This window comes from Sinohyriopsis cumingii, chromosome 9 (genome assembly GCF_028554795.1).
Source record: "Sinohyriopsis cumingii isolate HCF-2022 chromosome 9, ASM2855479v2, whole genome shotgun sequence".
NCBI classification, from domain to species: Eukaryota; Metazoa; Mollusca; class Bivalvia; order Unionida; family Unionidae; genus Sinohyriopsis; species Sinohyriopsis cumingii.
The window spans coordinates 16,561,426-16,579,091 of record NC_142969.1 but is presented as its reverse complement, the minus strand read 5'-3'; the positions used below and the strand labels follow the sequence as shown (position 1 = coordinate 16,579,091).

Here is a 17,666-nt window from a genome sequence, read left to right as displayed (position 1 = left end):
CCTATTTCGGTATCAGACTGCTTCCCACAAATTTCGATTGTCACTTAATTTTGGCTTCCAATTGCCACTAGTCAATTCTTGCTTTATCCATCGGTTTCAGATATGATCATGACTTTGACAGTTAAAGTCTCACCGAAGTAAATTTGTTACCATATGTAAACAATAGTTGTTCTCTTAAAATATGTACCGCTTTCTCATTGAGTATAACCGGTATACCATACGGTATTGTGACTCAGAATTTCAAATAGTAACAGATCACGTTAGTTAAGTCAGTAAGATTCATGCGGACACCTAATTATAAAAAATTCAATATTCGCAAGCCTGCTTTTCTTTTGTTGCGTTCATTTGTATGTATTCTTGACTAGGCATTTTCACTGATCACATTCATGTATATATTAGCATGTCATTAGTCTTTAGATGTTAAGTTATGTTTACTATGATGGGGAGAGAGAGAGAGAGACAAAAAGTGGAGAGACAGACACAAAGAGAGAGTAAGAAAATAAGAAAGAAAAAAAGTAGACTTTATTATGAAAATACAGGTTTGAAGAACATAGGGAAAGATATCCTTTCTCAACAGAAACATAATGTAGTTCCAGTAGAATATCGTGAAATTAAACAGGAAAATAAAAGTAATGTTCAGATTTAAACATTATCACTGTTAACCACCATAGGCTGTATTGCCTATGTTATCTGTTTCCACAACACAACACAGTAGGTGCTATACTTTGATTTGATTAGGCTTTCTCGTGAATAAAAACTAAATTTCCTGTGTGTCCCGAACATTTATTATGTCATTAAAATAATAATAACAAATCTGGTAAAGTTTGAGTTCTTAAAAATCAAATATGAATGCTAGAAATTTAATAATATTTAATATCGAATGCTTGGTCAATAATAACAGTCATTATTGTATAGCAAAAATTAAAACATATACTACCATAAAATTACTGATAGCATACTAGTTAGAACAAAACACTGTTTTTATTGCAATGGAAATAATATAGTACATGGGAGAGTGTGAATATATTGGAGGTTCTTAACATGAAGTTGGAAAAGTTATTATCATTAAGTGGCAGTAACACCAGTAATATTCAAATGAATAAATAATGATGCTGTATCATTCACAGGAAATACTTTTATAATCATGTGAGTTGTTCCTGAAGAAACTAGAGCCAATATAACAAGACACGATAATCGAAACACTACATTTAAAATGAGGTCATTGAACGCAGAACATGATAACGTTTATGAGCCTTTGAATAAAACATTGAGGATAATCAACGCATAAAAAAGACACATAATTACAAAAATAAACATTAAAATCTATCATCTGGATAGCACACAATTTAATAACTTGGATATTGTTTTTTTTGGTTTCCTATTCATTTATTAATGAATAGAAAACTTACACAGTCTAAACATAGCAATGCTTACCAGTCTTTTGGTAAACATAACGTATCAGTATTTTTAATGCAGGTGTAACTGATTGTGTTTACACTGGTTATAAAAGTGTGTATGCAAGGAAAACAATCTCATATACAAGTTATAAAACATTTGACTAATTGAATAGGAACATTCCATACGAAAATATTGAGCTCCTCTAAAACAGAGCACACACAGAGGAATATTGGTTCAGCATACCCATGTAAAACAGCATGTAACACATGAACACTATTAACAAACTTTGATATGTAGGCGAAGGCTATTTGTTTTAATTGTACCAGTTATTTATTTTCTATTAATCTCACAATGGTGACAATAAATGCAAACGTTTCAACTGTAAACAATCTTCAATCTTATTACAATGCAAATTAAGGATTATATAATTTCTTAAGTTAGTTGAACGATTAAAACATTTTCATATCGTATGTGGTTACCAACGTTCATGACAAATAACTTGGGTTCAATTGCATGCAATGTGGACGTTATGTGTTAGTAACAGAACAAATGTATTACACTGTCAAAAATAATCTTGTTGAAAATGTTAGATTATAGAAGTTGTGTACTCTGAAGATTAAAAGTCCATACAAACACATTTTATTGTAAGCGATTTCGAACCTAATTTTATTATGAAAGAAATGTTTTTCAGTGAGACTAGATTAATCATTTTCTTAGAAGGTGTCGATCTACCAGTTAGATGCGAAAGTGAACATTGAATATAATGCACATTATTCATGTTATCCCTTAAAGCACATTTACCATCATATGGGGAAGAGCAACGTTATTTATCATACCATCGTGCAGCTTGCGATGGACGGATCAAACTAAATGTATATCTTGGTGAGATATAGATGGTTCACAAACAAATGTGACTACAATCAGATCACCGTAGCCCTCCACCGAGATCTAGTGGACACCTATACTATCACATATTATGTAGGCTGATGTAGAATACTGATTGTATCACAACTAACATATGTCTGAAAGTGACACACGTCATTCTGAAGTTATCAGTATTAACCATATATAGCACATAATGACATATCTAGCATGATGTGTTATTATATTAATTCCTCTGTGTATCTAATTTGAACAACATATTTCTTACTACGTTTGACAACTTTGCATTCTTACATTGTTATACTTTGTCAGTGTTTACATCATACATTCTAATTATTGAGGAAAAACAAGCGAAACAATTATTGTATTTCTATACGCCTTCATCTTGTTTTCAAGCTGGCAAACAACTTTTACACTAAATATGTTATCGCACTTGCAATCGCTTGTTTCTGAAAATAGTATATTTTCTTTAATATCAGAAAATAAGTTTTGTAAAACATATGCTGACATAATCGTGTCAGCGATACACGTTTCATTTCATGGTCATGTGTTCTTAAGATGATTGTACCAGAAAGTGTGCAATAGTGCAAAGCCAGCAACTATATCTGCTTTGAAAGGATTATATGAGTCACTAGCTTAAAACCTTCTATTTGGACATGATGGAGCGGGGGAGACGAATAAGTAAAATATTTAAATAACTTTATTTTCAGAATATTTGATTCGACTTTGCCCTGTGTCCTTGTTTCAAAGTTTATGACATCTTGTGGCATCATTACTAGCGTGGCACAGGCTGAACTAAGTGCCAAGATAATCATCTGGGCCATTTGCACACACATGGTCACATAAACTCTCGAGTGCATGTGCTACATAAAAAGATTACCACTGGTTGGTTACTTTGATTAACTTTTGGCTGCTCTGAATCACTATTCCTATTTTATACAAAAAATAAAATGTTTCAAATTCGACATCACTAGCGAATATAGGGAGCCATTACTTTAATATACTCCGTTAAGTAAAGTAACACAATGCCAATCGTTCTCATCGTAATATTTATGCTTGTATTTTTGTATGTGTTGATAATAAGAATCTTACCATAATCTTCGTCATATATATGCCTAATTCAGGGACAGACAAACCCATACGTGTGTCTACAGCAAATGGGTTACTGGACATAATGTACAATGAGATACAAACATGTGGCGTTGTCAGAGATACCTTTGCCGCTTTTTATACCTTCATCATTATGATATAAAATTCTATTAAGGTTAACTGCCAGAAACCCATCTTTGGCTTGGTATGTAATGTTCATCTCAGTATAAAAGAAATTGCAGTAACACTTGTTGGTTTTTCTCACGTGTCATTGCTGTTTGTTTGTTTGGTCATTTGGATTGTCTCCGCTTGTTGTAGCCTGGGTTAATCGACATTCCACAAAAGGTCTGAAGAATTATCAAAACATTTGATTAACCGCAATAACGTACTAAAATACAGAGAGAAGGAAAATACTGACATAATATCATTTATCCTGACCTACCATCCAGACTACCCCAACATTGGTAAAATCATCGGGAAACACTGGCCCATCGTGTAATTGTGCAATGCAATAAACTTAATCCTCCCAAACAAACCTGTAGTAGTCTATCGGAGACCAAACACCTTCAAGGGCGACCTAGTCAGGGAGAAGCTAACATCAATCACTAACCTAGACCACCTTATAAAATCTGTCAACCTTAGCTTATACAAGCTTAACATGACCATGTCCCACATAATAACCTAAAATGTGACAAAGCTTGTCAAAATTTACTTTAGTTAGAATAACTGTCAAATTTGCTTTGCTCAATCGAAAGACGACTTTATGCATATTATCCAGGTGACCTTTCCATAAATCGCTGTAAATAATGACGTTGTAAATATATGCGTCACAGCCATATATACCAGCGCTGGAATGTAGAGGGAGAACGTTCATACCAACTGGCATCCCTTTGTATTGTTAGACTCCATCGATAGTTGAAAAGGCCGAACATTCTTTTCAATCGACCAGAATCTTTTCAACTGCTCAAATTTGGTGGCATAATTTGCATTTCCAATTCAGTAAATACAGTCATCTATTCTTGGTGCTGGAAATTAGTTTGTTTTGGTGACTCTTATCACCTTTCTGTGGTCTGTGCAAGTTCGAAAAGAATTATTTGGTTTCGGAACAAGAATACACAGCGAACTCAAGTTACTTTTGTTTGGATCAGTAGAGTCAATATCAAACAAATATTCAACTTTTTTCTTCAAACAATCTTGCGTGAGAGGATCCATCTTGTAAGGCTGCTTTTTTACACGATTAGAATCTACAATTTCATCATCGTGGTATACTTTGTTTGTTCGAGTGGCAACATCTTGGAACAAGTGCTCATATTCAAATGTTAGCTGTGTAAACTCAGTATTTTTCCTTTTTCAAATTATACATGTGCGAACGTACAAAGACATTAATTGCCATGCTAATAGTTATCTTGATATTAATATGCCATAATTGAAGCGTATATTATATTGCAAGCTAAAAAAAAACTTGTTATTCAACACTCATTTCAATCATACACATATGCAGAGGGTATGTCTCAATTAACCAATTGAACTGTCAATGTGAGTACTTGTTATGATGTTATCTCATTATCACAATAACACATTATATTACATAACCTCAGTAGCCAATCGAATTACATTTCTCAAGGCTCTGAAAATCTCATTTTAGTGTTGCAATCAAAACTCATTTGTAACCAAACAAAAACATTTAGTGGAGGTGTCAGGAGGGCATGTCTTGTTCAATGATAGTATCTTCTAATTTTTTTGTAATAGTTTTGATAAGGTCTTATATGGATACTGTGATTGCAGACACTTCTCTTACAGAACCAAAAATATATTTGTTATGCAGGCCTGTGTAACATAGTACATTCATAACGCCGAAGTTACAATATACAATGCTGGAAAGTCACAAATAAGACTAATTTATAAAGCAAATGGTGAGGTAACTTATATAAAAAGACAATACATTTAAACTTTTTAATTCACTTATTGAGGTATTTATATATACACAGTGCTCTGTACATTCTTTAAAATGTGTGAAGAACATATTTGTTTATGATAAAGTATCCAATGAATGTGTTACCTGCCTGACGTTATTTAGTTTTGAATACGTCAAATACATCAAAATACAGTAAAGTCAGTTCATAGGTTGGTATTTATTTACTGTATTGTCCCGACTGATGGTCATTTTGACTTGTTTTTCTTCAAATTGCTTCTAATCCCGATTATACAGTGTCTAGATGTTTTTATTACAATAAAAAGGGTAAAATAATAAAACATTTCTCATCTGGTGTACCGGGATTTAGATTTAAAACACTATAAATTGAAGCGTAAGTATGTATGAAAATACAGATTTATTAATACAGATTTATGTGTATAGTGTGGTGTTACAGTCGGAATGTTTAACAGATGCAATTAAATGAAGATGAATCAAAAACGCATAACTTTCACTAGGTAAAATGACCAAAAGCATTACAACTTTCTTGAGAGGTTTCTTGTTTTAAGAACCATGTATGGATTCATAACAGGATCCATATTTAATATGAGATGGTCATAATATGTATCAACGTATATGCCCTTCATCTAAGTATGCTTTGTCCAAATCAGTTTATAAGACATTCCATTTTATGTAACAGTCGCTGCATTTGGTGGAAAATATTCATAATTTGTGTCAAACATAATGACTTTCATGTCAGAATGCTTTACGCTAACTCTGATCAAATTCTGTTTAGAGCTTTCTAAAGTCAGTGAAAAGATTTCATATTTTCAAAAAGTATGGTCATATTTGATGGTGAATCAACATCATTTGTATAACCTTTAAAGATCTTTAATCCAGAGTGCTTCATTTCAAACGTGATCAAAATCTGCAGGGTGTTTTATGAAAAGTTATTTAAAAGGTTTTTATATTATTAATGGTGGTAGCCACAATATACAGTCGAAAAGCATCACTTTTGCAAATGAAAACGTTCGTTGAGTGAGGTTTATTGTATGCCAAAGGTTGTCAACTACTTGAAAGCAATGTTTGAGATGTAATTTAAGGTTCTTCAATTTGAAGTCAAATGCACCCTTGTAAGTTTATGTATTCGTCATTTGTACAAACAACATTCATGGCAGGGCGCACTATGCCATGTTAAGATGAAATGTATGTTGTGGTTTTCCTTTTAAAAATGTTGAAATTAGAAAAATTTGGGACAAGCAGGGTAATGCCATAACCACACTTGACCTTACTAATGATTCAAGCAAGTATTCTGGCTACATATATATCAGTTTCATCTACATTTGTTCAATACATACTTTTCTCACTCATGTTCCTTTTAGTGATTTTAAGTAAACAAATTATGAATATTTTAAATACAATAAAACGTACATGAACAAATATAAATCTTTGATTGGATTAATACGTAGATATAGACATAATAAATAACCACTATGCTTAGCGAGCAGTGCAGCAGTATAACATTTGAAGTATATGCCTTTTTTAAATAGGACAGCGGTTTTGAATATTAGAATAAAACAGGTATGAATGCTGGTGTTTGTTGTAATAATGTTCATTTCATTGCAGATAAGATAGTTAAACTGGTACATATATGTTGCATGTGTCGGTTACTGAAACCACCATTTACATCCAAAGATGTCTAAATATATGCATGCTATGTCTAATTCAGCACATTTAAAAATCTTATCTAAAAAATGATTGGCATCTCACACAGCATCATGATATTACATTCATTAAAATATTCCATATCTTGTTACATAATCGACTGCCATGAATATACATGATCAATAGGTAAGTATATTATATAAAGTAGATTTATCAAAATATAATTTTGCAAACAAAAATTCTCGTAGGGGTTGCATTAGGGGCAAATTCATTGGATAAGAAAACCAGAGTAAATCATACAAATATATATTTTAACATACCATTTACAGTAACAACAGTTGCATGTCAAGATTAAAATTATATAAGTTAGTTGTGTTTAAACTCATTATAATGCAGCTCTAGTGCTTTTAAGTGCATTTATTTTAAACCACATTAATTATAATACTGATTTAATCAATTGAAAAATGACCATGTTGTTTTATACATATGCTATTGTAATGCATGAAAAGCATACTTTTCAATGATTCAAATGGCTACAGCAATTAATTCAGTCAGCCTTTGTTACACATTCTCTTTAATATCTGCTACAATAAACATGTACTGTTCATGCTAGACTAATGTCTTGATCTTTAATTAACTGACTGACAAAGCAGCAAAGCTACATGTATAATGTAAAATTCAATTTCTGCACAAGTAGGCCAGATCTATGATTGCTGATTTCTTTATGCTAATCGTTTTCACCATTTATTTTACATAGTTACTATTTTTCAAAGCATTTAAGAAGTAAGTATTGCATAGAAAATATTTGACCTTGTTAAAAGGAAATATAATGGATTTCAACAAACGTTACACCATTAACACATTCTTATGCGAATATTTCTGGACTTTGAAAGGCATATTCAAGATATACAGCTCATGGCTATGTCCAGTATTATTTGTAATACATTTTGAAGGTATCCTCTTTGGCACAGCATTCCATAGCATGGTATACATGTAAAAGCAGCAAAGGAAATCGAGTTGTGAAATAGTCGAGATATTCGTCTTGTGGTGACCCAATAGATTTCCTGACATCTTCAGCCATCTTATTGTAATGGTGCCTCTGAAAGTTTAATAATATTTTGGAGTTTTAAATTGCTGTGAGGGGCAGACATCTGTCACATAAATGTAAGCTAAACGATTGGTGCTTTAATTTTAACAATAAAGAACTAGTTTATGAGAAACATAAATAAAACAGCTACTTATTATATGCTTAAGTATGCAAAATAAGAATTTCTCGGCATAATATATTTTATATTTTCTATTCTTATAATTTGATATGTGCAAATTATATACTCATATTTGTACAGATTAAAATGCATGATTTCCATCATGCCATGTAATACTTAAGTCTTTGTTCCTACAGTAACAGTTGGAGAGACAGATAGGTGTATACCATAATACTCAGGGATAAAATTATAAAAGGCACACTGATAATTTGATTTTAACGCACAGAAAGTAGCCACGCAGGTAAAATTGTATGTGGTAGTTTGAAATTGTCAGCTTCATGCTTTTACTGCATATACATATTCACGACAGAAAACTGAAAAATTATACAATTATAATGATTTGAAAAGCATTTACATTTTATGCAAGCAGAACATAACAATTAGAGTATGTATTTGGTTTCGAAATGTATAAATATATCAATCTGTTCAAGTGAATCCTGGTCTAAAAGAGCCTTTATCGCCTATATATTTACTCCATTGTCATGTGCAAATGAAGAATTTTGGTCAGTAAGAAAATAAAAATGAAATACTGTTTTTACAGATGGATATATTAATCATGGTAACAACACATCTGCAAGTGTCATGCTAAAATGTGTTCATGACATGTCGTATAGACACCCAAAAACAAAAATTTGTTAAAGTGTAACATGATTAAACTAGCAATGTATCGTTGTAGATTGTTTGACGATGATGACAGTTATTTCAGTTAGGTTCATTGATGAATCTTTCATATTTCGAACTCAAATTGCATGTAGATTTGTTGGAAACTACAATCATTTGCAGATAAATCTGATTGATTATTGAAATCATTGGCTAAAACAGTAGCAATAAATGATCATTTTATTTCACGTTTACTACCTATATAAAGGTCACATGGTTCACATAATTTAACAGTTGACTATTGAACTAGGTAGGCTTACGAAGTATTGTAAAGCACAAGCCAATTAAATCTTTATTCCAACAACTGCAAACAGTCAATTTTATCTATTTTTACTTTAGTATAAAACAAACTCTTAACTTTCTCTTTCTCGGCATCCGTCCATCTTTGGGAGACGATGGTGTAGCTTCCAGTTGGGTGTTCTGTCTCTACCTTTGTGAGTGGCGGAAGTGTCCGACCCTGGAGTGAAAGTCTAAGTTGCACTTGCTGCAGGTGGACGACGATGCTTGTTTAGGCTGATGTTGTTTCGCCTTCCTCCCGTGTCTCTTTTCAGCATGTTTTTTTTTCTCACTTCCTCGGCTTTCTGAACACCCTGTCTGACAGCTAGGTGACATGTGAAGCGGTCGTCAGCACAGCTCTTCCAGTCGTTCACGTTGATGTTGGCCGTCTAAATATCATTCTAGCAGACATCTTTGTAACGCAGACGTGTCCGTCTAATCAGTTGTGCACCTTCTGCTAGCTCACCGTATAGCAGGTCCTTGGAATTGCGGACTGGGTCCATTCTCTTTACGTGCCCGAGCCTGCGAAAGCGCCTCTCACTGAGAATGGGGAACATGTTGCTCATGTTGGCACGTTCCAGAACCTCTATGTTGAGTACTTTGTCCTGCCACTGGATGTGCGGAATGCGGCGCAGGCATCTCAGGTGGAGCTGTTGAGTTTCATCTCATGGCTCGCATCGGTGGTCCATGCCTTGCTGCTGTAGATGAGTGTGCATAGCACACAGGCCTGGTAGAAGCACAGTATGGTCTTCTCAGTGAGGTTGGGGTTATTCCAGACACACTGGTTCAGTCTGGTTATTACTGATGTTGCCTTGGCAATCCTGCCGTTCATCACAGAATCAATGGAGCTCAAGCTGGAGATGGTGGACCCGAGGTATGTGAAGTTCTCAACAACTTCCAGGTTGTACCCATCGATTGCGATGGAGGGAGGGTAGTCTGCGTCCTGCGACATGACGTTCATTTTCCTCAGACTGATGGTCAGTCCAAACTCCTTACAGGCGTGGAAGATGCGGCATACCAAGTGGTGCAGTACATCTTCCGTGTGTGATTACAAGGCTGTATCGTTCGCGAAGAGCAATTCAAGGATGATTACTTATATGACTTTAGACTTTTCACAGAGAAGGGCGATGTTGAACATCTTGCCGTCAGCCATGGTATAGATGTACACTCCCTCACTGCAGTTGTTGAAGGCGTAATGGTGGAGCATGGAGAAGAAGATAGCAAAGAGCATCGGCTCAAGGACATAGTTTTGCTTCACTCCGCTACTGACTGGGAAGGCCTCCGATGTTGTGCCATTGAAGCACACTGTCAGGTCTGGGATGGCGTTCAGGGCGGTGTCGGTGACGATGTTTTGGATTGTATACAGCTCAACCCATCGTTGCACCTGTTTCTTGGAGGTGGGGGGCCTGTCGCATTCTCGATACCCTCGTACATGTCCCTTGTATCCCTGGTGTCGGCAGCTGTCTGTACAATGGTGCAGAGGTTCAGCCAGTAGGTGTTGGCTCCTGAGGGCTTGTAGTGTACACAGTGTCACGGAGGTGGGACCACTTGGAGTCGATGGTGTCATCAGGTGTCCTTTTGGTGAGTGCCTCCTGCAGTATACTAATGAACTGCTGTGTCTTCTCTAGGTTGTTTGCACAGCATGTGTTGATGCGTGGGCGACCCTTCTTTTTGGGGTGGTGCTGCTTTTCGGTATTATTCGTACCTTGCTGGCCACGAAGGAGTGGTATGTGTCGCAGCGGCACTTTGGTAACTGCAGGTGATTAAGGACACTGGCCATTTCCTCACACCTGGTGATGACGATGTCTAGCTGGTGCCAGTGGTGGGAACGTGGGTGTCTCCATGACACCTGGTGGATGTCTTTATATTTGAAGAAGGTGTTGGTCACACATAGGCTATGGGAGCGGCACATGTCCAGCAGTCGCTGACCATTTTCATTGATCTTACCCCTTCTGTGAGAGCTAAAAGAGGTGGATCAGGCATCGTGGTCAGCTCCCAATGTAGCATTGATGTCTCCTAGTAGGTAGATGCCTTCACTGTTGGGGATACTGGATATTGCTTGATTCCGAACCTCGCAGAACTTGTCTTTCTCCTCGTTGATGGAGCCGGGATCGGGTGTACACACTGAAGATGTTGGCTGTTCCTGAGGATGTTGTCAGCCGGAAGGCAAGGATCCTCTCTGTGCCTGATAATGGAGGTTCAATGAAGGCAACTAGTTTCATCTAAGGGCTTCCATTGCCAAAAGAAGGTGTAGTTGGCTTCCCTGTCCTCCCCAGTAGAGCTATGATGCCTGGGCAGGGTGGTATAGAGCTGTTGCCCATGCACCAGATCCCCCTTCTCTCCTCAGCAGGTGGACCCAAGGGGACAAAGAATGCCAATACAGCTTGTTACTAACGGTGTGGCAGGAGTTGCCGTAATGACGTTGAAGTCACTGTCAGACCGCCTTAGGGACTCCGTCTCTGGATTTTATGTTGGGGTGTACTCCCTTAGCCTTTCCTGTGAGTGGGTTTAGCCGCAAGGCAGTGGAGGTTTGGAATTGGTGTTATCCGTCTCATACAAAGCATCATTAATGTCATTACACTTCCCTCTACATCGATCTTATCCGAAAGATGTGCCAAGTTTTACAGAAATTGACTTTTAGTTTATAGTAATGTAACAAGTTCACCAATCAAATGAAAATGAACGCAACAATATGCCCAGATCTTACTTATTTCAGGACATGTTTAAGACCATGGTGATTAAAGCTACTTACCATGCTGTGTCGAAATTCGATCTTAATTTAGTATCAAGATGGAAAACACTTTCAACAATCAGAGAACATATTGCCTCATAAATATGAATATATCTCGCTCATAGCCATATCCAGCCAACATTTTGATATAATAGCATATCTACCAAGTTTAATAGAAATCAGATTACAAATGTTATGTATCGAATACAAAGAAGACCAATCAATTAGATGTACCATCACCTTATTAAAATCACCAACAGATTTCTCATATCAATATTACAGCTCAAGGACGATAAGTCCATGTACTGAAGTTGATTAAAATTGGATCCAAATCAACGCTGCTGTTGTGCTGAATCGTCCTGAGAATTACAGGCCAGGCAATCTCATTACTAGAAATGTATATTATTAACAACTATGATCGCCCAAGATCTTGCAAACATAAGTTAATTTACCAAGTGTAGGCAACATCAACTCAGTTTCATGAATGTTAACAAGCGCAGACAATACTAATATGCTTGGATCTTGCTAATTATCAAACCTTGGAAAATTAGATCACAATCACCTGATTAATATGCATAAATCAAGCTCATTAATTTACACATCAGCATATCACAAATAGTTATATCTCATATTCTAGGTTTGATCAGTATGTAACGAGAAATAAATATGGCTTAAATATGAGTGTAGACAATAATTGTTCATAAACGATGGATGAAGGGGCATACTATATGCTCAGTTTGCCTTAAAGACAGATGGCATGTACGACATCAGATTTGCATATAAGCTATAACGGACAAATTGAGCAAATGTATTAATTTGTGGATAATCTTATGAAGTGGCTTTTTGATCATGATCAAAATAAGTGATTTGATGAAATATTAATAAATTACCATAGTAACTAATAATGCTTCATGCAGTTATTCCTTTACCTGGGGCAATCCATTCTACAGTGAAAAGCATACTTTCTATAAGAACAATGACCCCTTATGAGGCAGATACGTACAAATTCAAGTTTGGTTTTGGACAAGGTTGCCTTTGATTTAATGGTGTCTGTTCATTAAAAGTACTTTCACATATAATTTCCAACTTATAAGGATGTTTTACAATTGAGCTCTGAAGTGGCGTATAAAGTACATGCTAACATATCCATTTGCATAGTAGCCTAGGTACATTTACCTTGTTCCTTATAAGTCGCAAAAGATCTTTAACACTGCATTCACTATAGCGTATATTCTTTTCTCTGTAATCCTTTCGTATATCTGAAATTATCGGAACAAAATCATATACTTAATTGCCTTTCCTAGAGTTTCCAGTTAGACGTGTTTGTATTAAACTATATTCTTCATTCTTTATGAAATATCCACATTAATACACATTTGTGCTAGAACTTTTGTACAATAATATTATACCAGTATGCTATACCGTTCATAGTATTATATTTTTTTATTATTCGTCATTTATTGCTTAGGTTTTGTTTAGATGATTCATTACACCTGCTATTTCAAGACCTTCTTTTCTAAACAATCATGGCTGAACAGCTTAAGAATGAAAATAACAGTACATCTTTTTGTTACTAATTGAAGAGGACATATTTAAGTCTTAGAACGCATCTAGCGAAAGCAATGGTTATTCTGTGACTGATGACTTGAGTTAATGAATTTTCTATCAAATGGCTGAGCTTGTCCAAAAAAGAGTGTAGTCAATTATTACATTGTTCACCTCCATAAAGCTTTTAACCCTTTACCTCATGCAAGTGCCTTAAGATACCTCTACTCCATTCGCATAGAGGTGCCTTTTGACGTCTCTACTCCATTCGCATGGAAGCGCCTTTTGACCTCTGCTGTAAACATCAGTCATTTTAAGCCGGTTTTCGTAGCACCACCTTCGGGGAAAAGCCCCTATTAAATATTACTTTCATTTCTGTGAATGACAATTACGTCAGATCACGTGGTTACTGTTTATGCTGTGATCTATATCTGCTATTTAAAGTAACTGGTTCGTAATCTCCACTCTCCAAAATGGAGGTTGCGGATATCATTCAGTACTTACGAAGTTTTCACGATTAGAATCACAACTATGAAAGCTTCAATAACTTAGGTAAAGGCTCTGATATTGATGTAGGCAGCAATAAGTTTTATAAATTGTCAAATTCAGATGACTTAGTGATGTAGACGCGGACAAAAAACTTGTAAATTTCGAGTATGAGAATGGCAGTTACAGTTGGTCACGCGGTCTCACTGACTTGACGGTGAATGAGTTCTCTCAAGATTTTAAAGCACATAAAAATGATTCCGTGAAAAATAATTACACAGCTAAAACAATCGGACTTTACTCATACATTTTTCCAGACATAATATATGTGTACCAAAAATGTAAAATGGTTAAAATTGCTGTTAAACGTAACAGATACTACATTGCTCAACAGTTAACAGGCAGGTCTATGCGTATGGAGTCGAATAGGTAACAGGTGTTCTATTTATACTGCGCTGCACTTTGTAACTATGCTCTATGAGGTAAAGGGTTAACAGTAAAAAACAGCCATTGTAAACATTAATTATTATGCAGAAAAAATATCTAAACTATATTCATCTTGACAATGAATTACTGACCACTGTCACAAGCCATCGATGGCCAAAATATAAAAATAAACTATTTTCTATGACATCAGGGTAGAGTCATGATGAATCTTTTCTTGACTAAGCCTCTTAAAGTTATCTGCTCAAGTGATCCCAACCCTAGAAAATATTTATGTTGCTGTCTGAATGCAAGTCATATGCCTTTGGCAACCACTATCTAAAACATATTCCATGCATCTGTACTTGCTATCATCATCAACTAAAGCTGAAGTTTAGCATACTATGCATATAGTCCATTAATCTATCCCCTCCATTAAATTACACGTGGAATGCATAATTAATCTAAAGCTGATAATCTAAGTATACATGATCCCAACAAGCAATGTAAAGGAATTATAGAATATTTTTATCATCGAATAACCGTGTTTTTCCTACCTTCATTTTTTGTGGTCACACATAATATTTACTATATTAAATTGTAATGAATGCCAGGATACGCAAAGAATAAAAAAATAACTATACCTAGAATGTTAAACAAAACATCCGATGCCGTAAATTGCATGAAGGAATGACTTCTCCTATTGAATCAGCTCCTATAATTATGTACGCTTTGTGGCTTGTGATCTAGCTTAAAAGGTTATTATGTTTACAATAGGGCAACATGCTCTAATGATCATTGATTTATTGCTATGTTTACGAAAACTCCAACCCTTATTCAAAAGAATCATTTGTATTTCACACCTAACATGTGCATTTTAGTTTTAGATTCCACTATAATTAAAATGTGTGAACAAAGTGGAACTTTGTGCATGAAAACGAGTACATTTTCCATTTTCATATCATGCTCTTTAAAAAAAAAAACACTCTTGCAATATTCATGTTGTTTGGTCCTGTTATTTCTTCTTTAAAGTTCATTCATGGATTTTGTAATCCTCTGACTTGTTTGTTTTCCTTTTCATTCATTTATTTAATAATTATATTTCATTTAAGAGTTTAACGCTATTTGTTCTGAGTTTGTCGTGGTATAAACTGTCAGTTGCTGACTCACACAGCAAATAACGCCAGTAAGGCGTCATGTAGGCTGTTTCATTTCAATTATTCATTATGTTATTTTGTCTGCTCATTAAAAACAAAAATCTTCATTGAGCGTAGTAATACAGGTTTGGAGTTTCTGTTACGTAGCTATTTATAGCATTTGTGATTGTCCTGCTTGATCGTAATTAGGTCATCATAATACCTGTCCATCAAACAAAGGAAGCAAATAAAAGGATTTTAACAATGCTACCATGATTTTTATATTTTATTTTAACGTACACGTGTGTTCAAAGTAGAAGCTAAATAGTCAAAGTCACGATGTGATGGCTGTAAGAATGTATGCGTTCATAGACTGACTGAAAGTGATTTGGCAGATTCATCACTGTTCGGACACGTGCGTAATCTAATTTCATTCCTCAAAACATATTTTCGTGCTTATATACAGGCTGAACTAATACATGTAGGTGTATGATGTTAGGTCACAGAAGGTGTGATCAGTTTTGTTGATTCAGACATAAATATACACATACAAACACAGTCCTAAACGAATTGAGTACTTATTTTATCCCTATAGTTATTCCATGATTTGTGTTATTGGCATTGTTTCATAAATTGATCCACTTCGTCAAATTTGTGACATCAATATAGAAAAGAAACTGACAGACACACAAAAGTAAAGATGCAGACAGAGACAGATGATGATGTAGAATGGTCCTAGAGTAAGAAGTTAATAGTTTCACACAGGGATTCAAAACAGGTTGACAATGTAATTTGTAAAATTTGTGTTTATTGGTTACACATTTTTCTAAATATAGTGCAATAATAATTATAATACAACAATGTAATATCACTATAAAAATTCAAAATTGTATGACACGTTCATAAAATAATTTGTGTGACACATTCATGTATTTACTACTTAATATTTTTACTTGTATCTAACTATTTGTTATGCAGTTTCTTAATTTACCCTATAATAAAAATCTAGGAGTGATACATGGTGTTTTGTAAATAAATATTCTAGTCTGGATAGTTGACATGGGGCACTTAACTTGAAAGTCATGTATTTCCTTAACTGGTTTGCACTTACTCTTTTAGTTGGAGTTAAACTGGAAGGTGCAATTATTGAAATTACAGGTGGATTGTGTAATGAAACATGACATAGAGTTCAGTGTATTATGTAGTAGTGCTTGCAGGGGATTTTGGTCAGATTCAGTAACATTTACTTGAGTAGTACTGCTTGGGTTTGTAGGGGTCATTTGAGCATTTACTTGAATATATTTACTGTTACATGAGATAGTACTGCAGAAGAGTCTTGAGCAGACAATGCTACATTTGAAGATAATTAGAAAGAATGTTACTCATTTTTTATGTATGCTGAGTGCTGGGCCTTGTGTAAGTTTTCAATGATAGTTCCCTGGAGTGGTCAGACAGAGACATAATATTTAGATCTTTGTGAAGAATCATTAATGCATATCTCCTTTCCTTAAATTGTATTTATATAACAGGTATAACAGATTTGTTTCATTTTTATGCTGTGACAAATATTAATTTAAAGACAAACTTCATTGTATTCACTTAATAGCAAGTCTCATTTTCATATAAAATGGCATCAATGATTTTAAAAAAATGTTTTGCATACAAATAGACAACATATTGCCTTTCCATAATATATGATTATATACAATGATAAATAAAAGCAATTTAAGTATCAATCAGTATTATTTAAGCTTACATTAATGAACAGTCCACTATACTGTTTATTGTTATTATGCTAGTTAATTTATTATGATTATTGATTGAATGAAAACGTCTACCTGTGAAATTGAGAGTTTTTCTTGATAGATTTTGAGTATCGCTATTCCGACATGGCTAAGAGATCCTCCTCATTAAGCGATTTTAAGCGTTTCGGTTTGTGGTCATCCTGATATCAGCTGGGAACTGGACTGGTGTTGGTTCATTCAAACTAAATGATAACTTAGTTTGTGATACTTCCACTTCAAAACGCTCGTCAGATATGGATGCTCAAAATTTTCAATATCTTTGTGCATGAAATCTATCTCATAAGGCAAAGTTAGTGAAAAATCACCAAATTCTGACATTTCAGTTTTAGCGTTGGATAGCTAAAATTCAATACACCAGTGACCTTTACCTTGCACACTTCAAACATTTTTATT

The 17,666-nt window shown here is 34.8% G+C and overlaps 1 protein-coding gene across 2 annotated transcripts in view; it reads right to left on the bottom strand.

The window, feature by feature from the left end:
- Window positions 1-542: 542 nt before the first annotated feature.
- Window positions 543-17,666, bottom strand: part of LOC149791319 (serine/threonine-protein kinase/endoribonuclease IRE1-like) — a 107,150-nt gene continuing 90,026 nt past the window's right edge. For both annotated transcript variants that reach the window (XM_089969845.1, XM_089969846.1), the window contains exons 11-12: window positions 13,055-13,137; window positions 543-8,045 (exon numbers count right to left, since the gene is read on the bottom strand). In XM_089969845.1, the coding sequence (XP_089825971.1) occupies window positions 7,878-8,045; window positions 13,055-13,137 (251 nt within the window). In that variant the 3' untranslated portion in view covers window positions 543-7,877. The remainder of the gene's footprint in view (window positions 8,046-13,054; window positions 13,138-17,666) is intronic.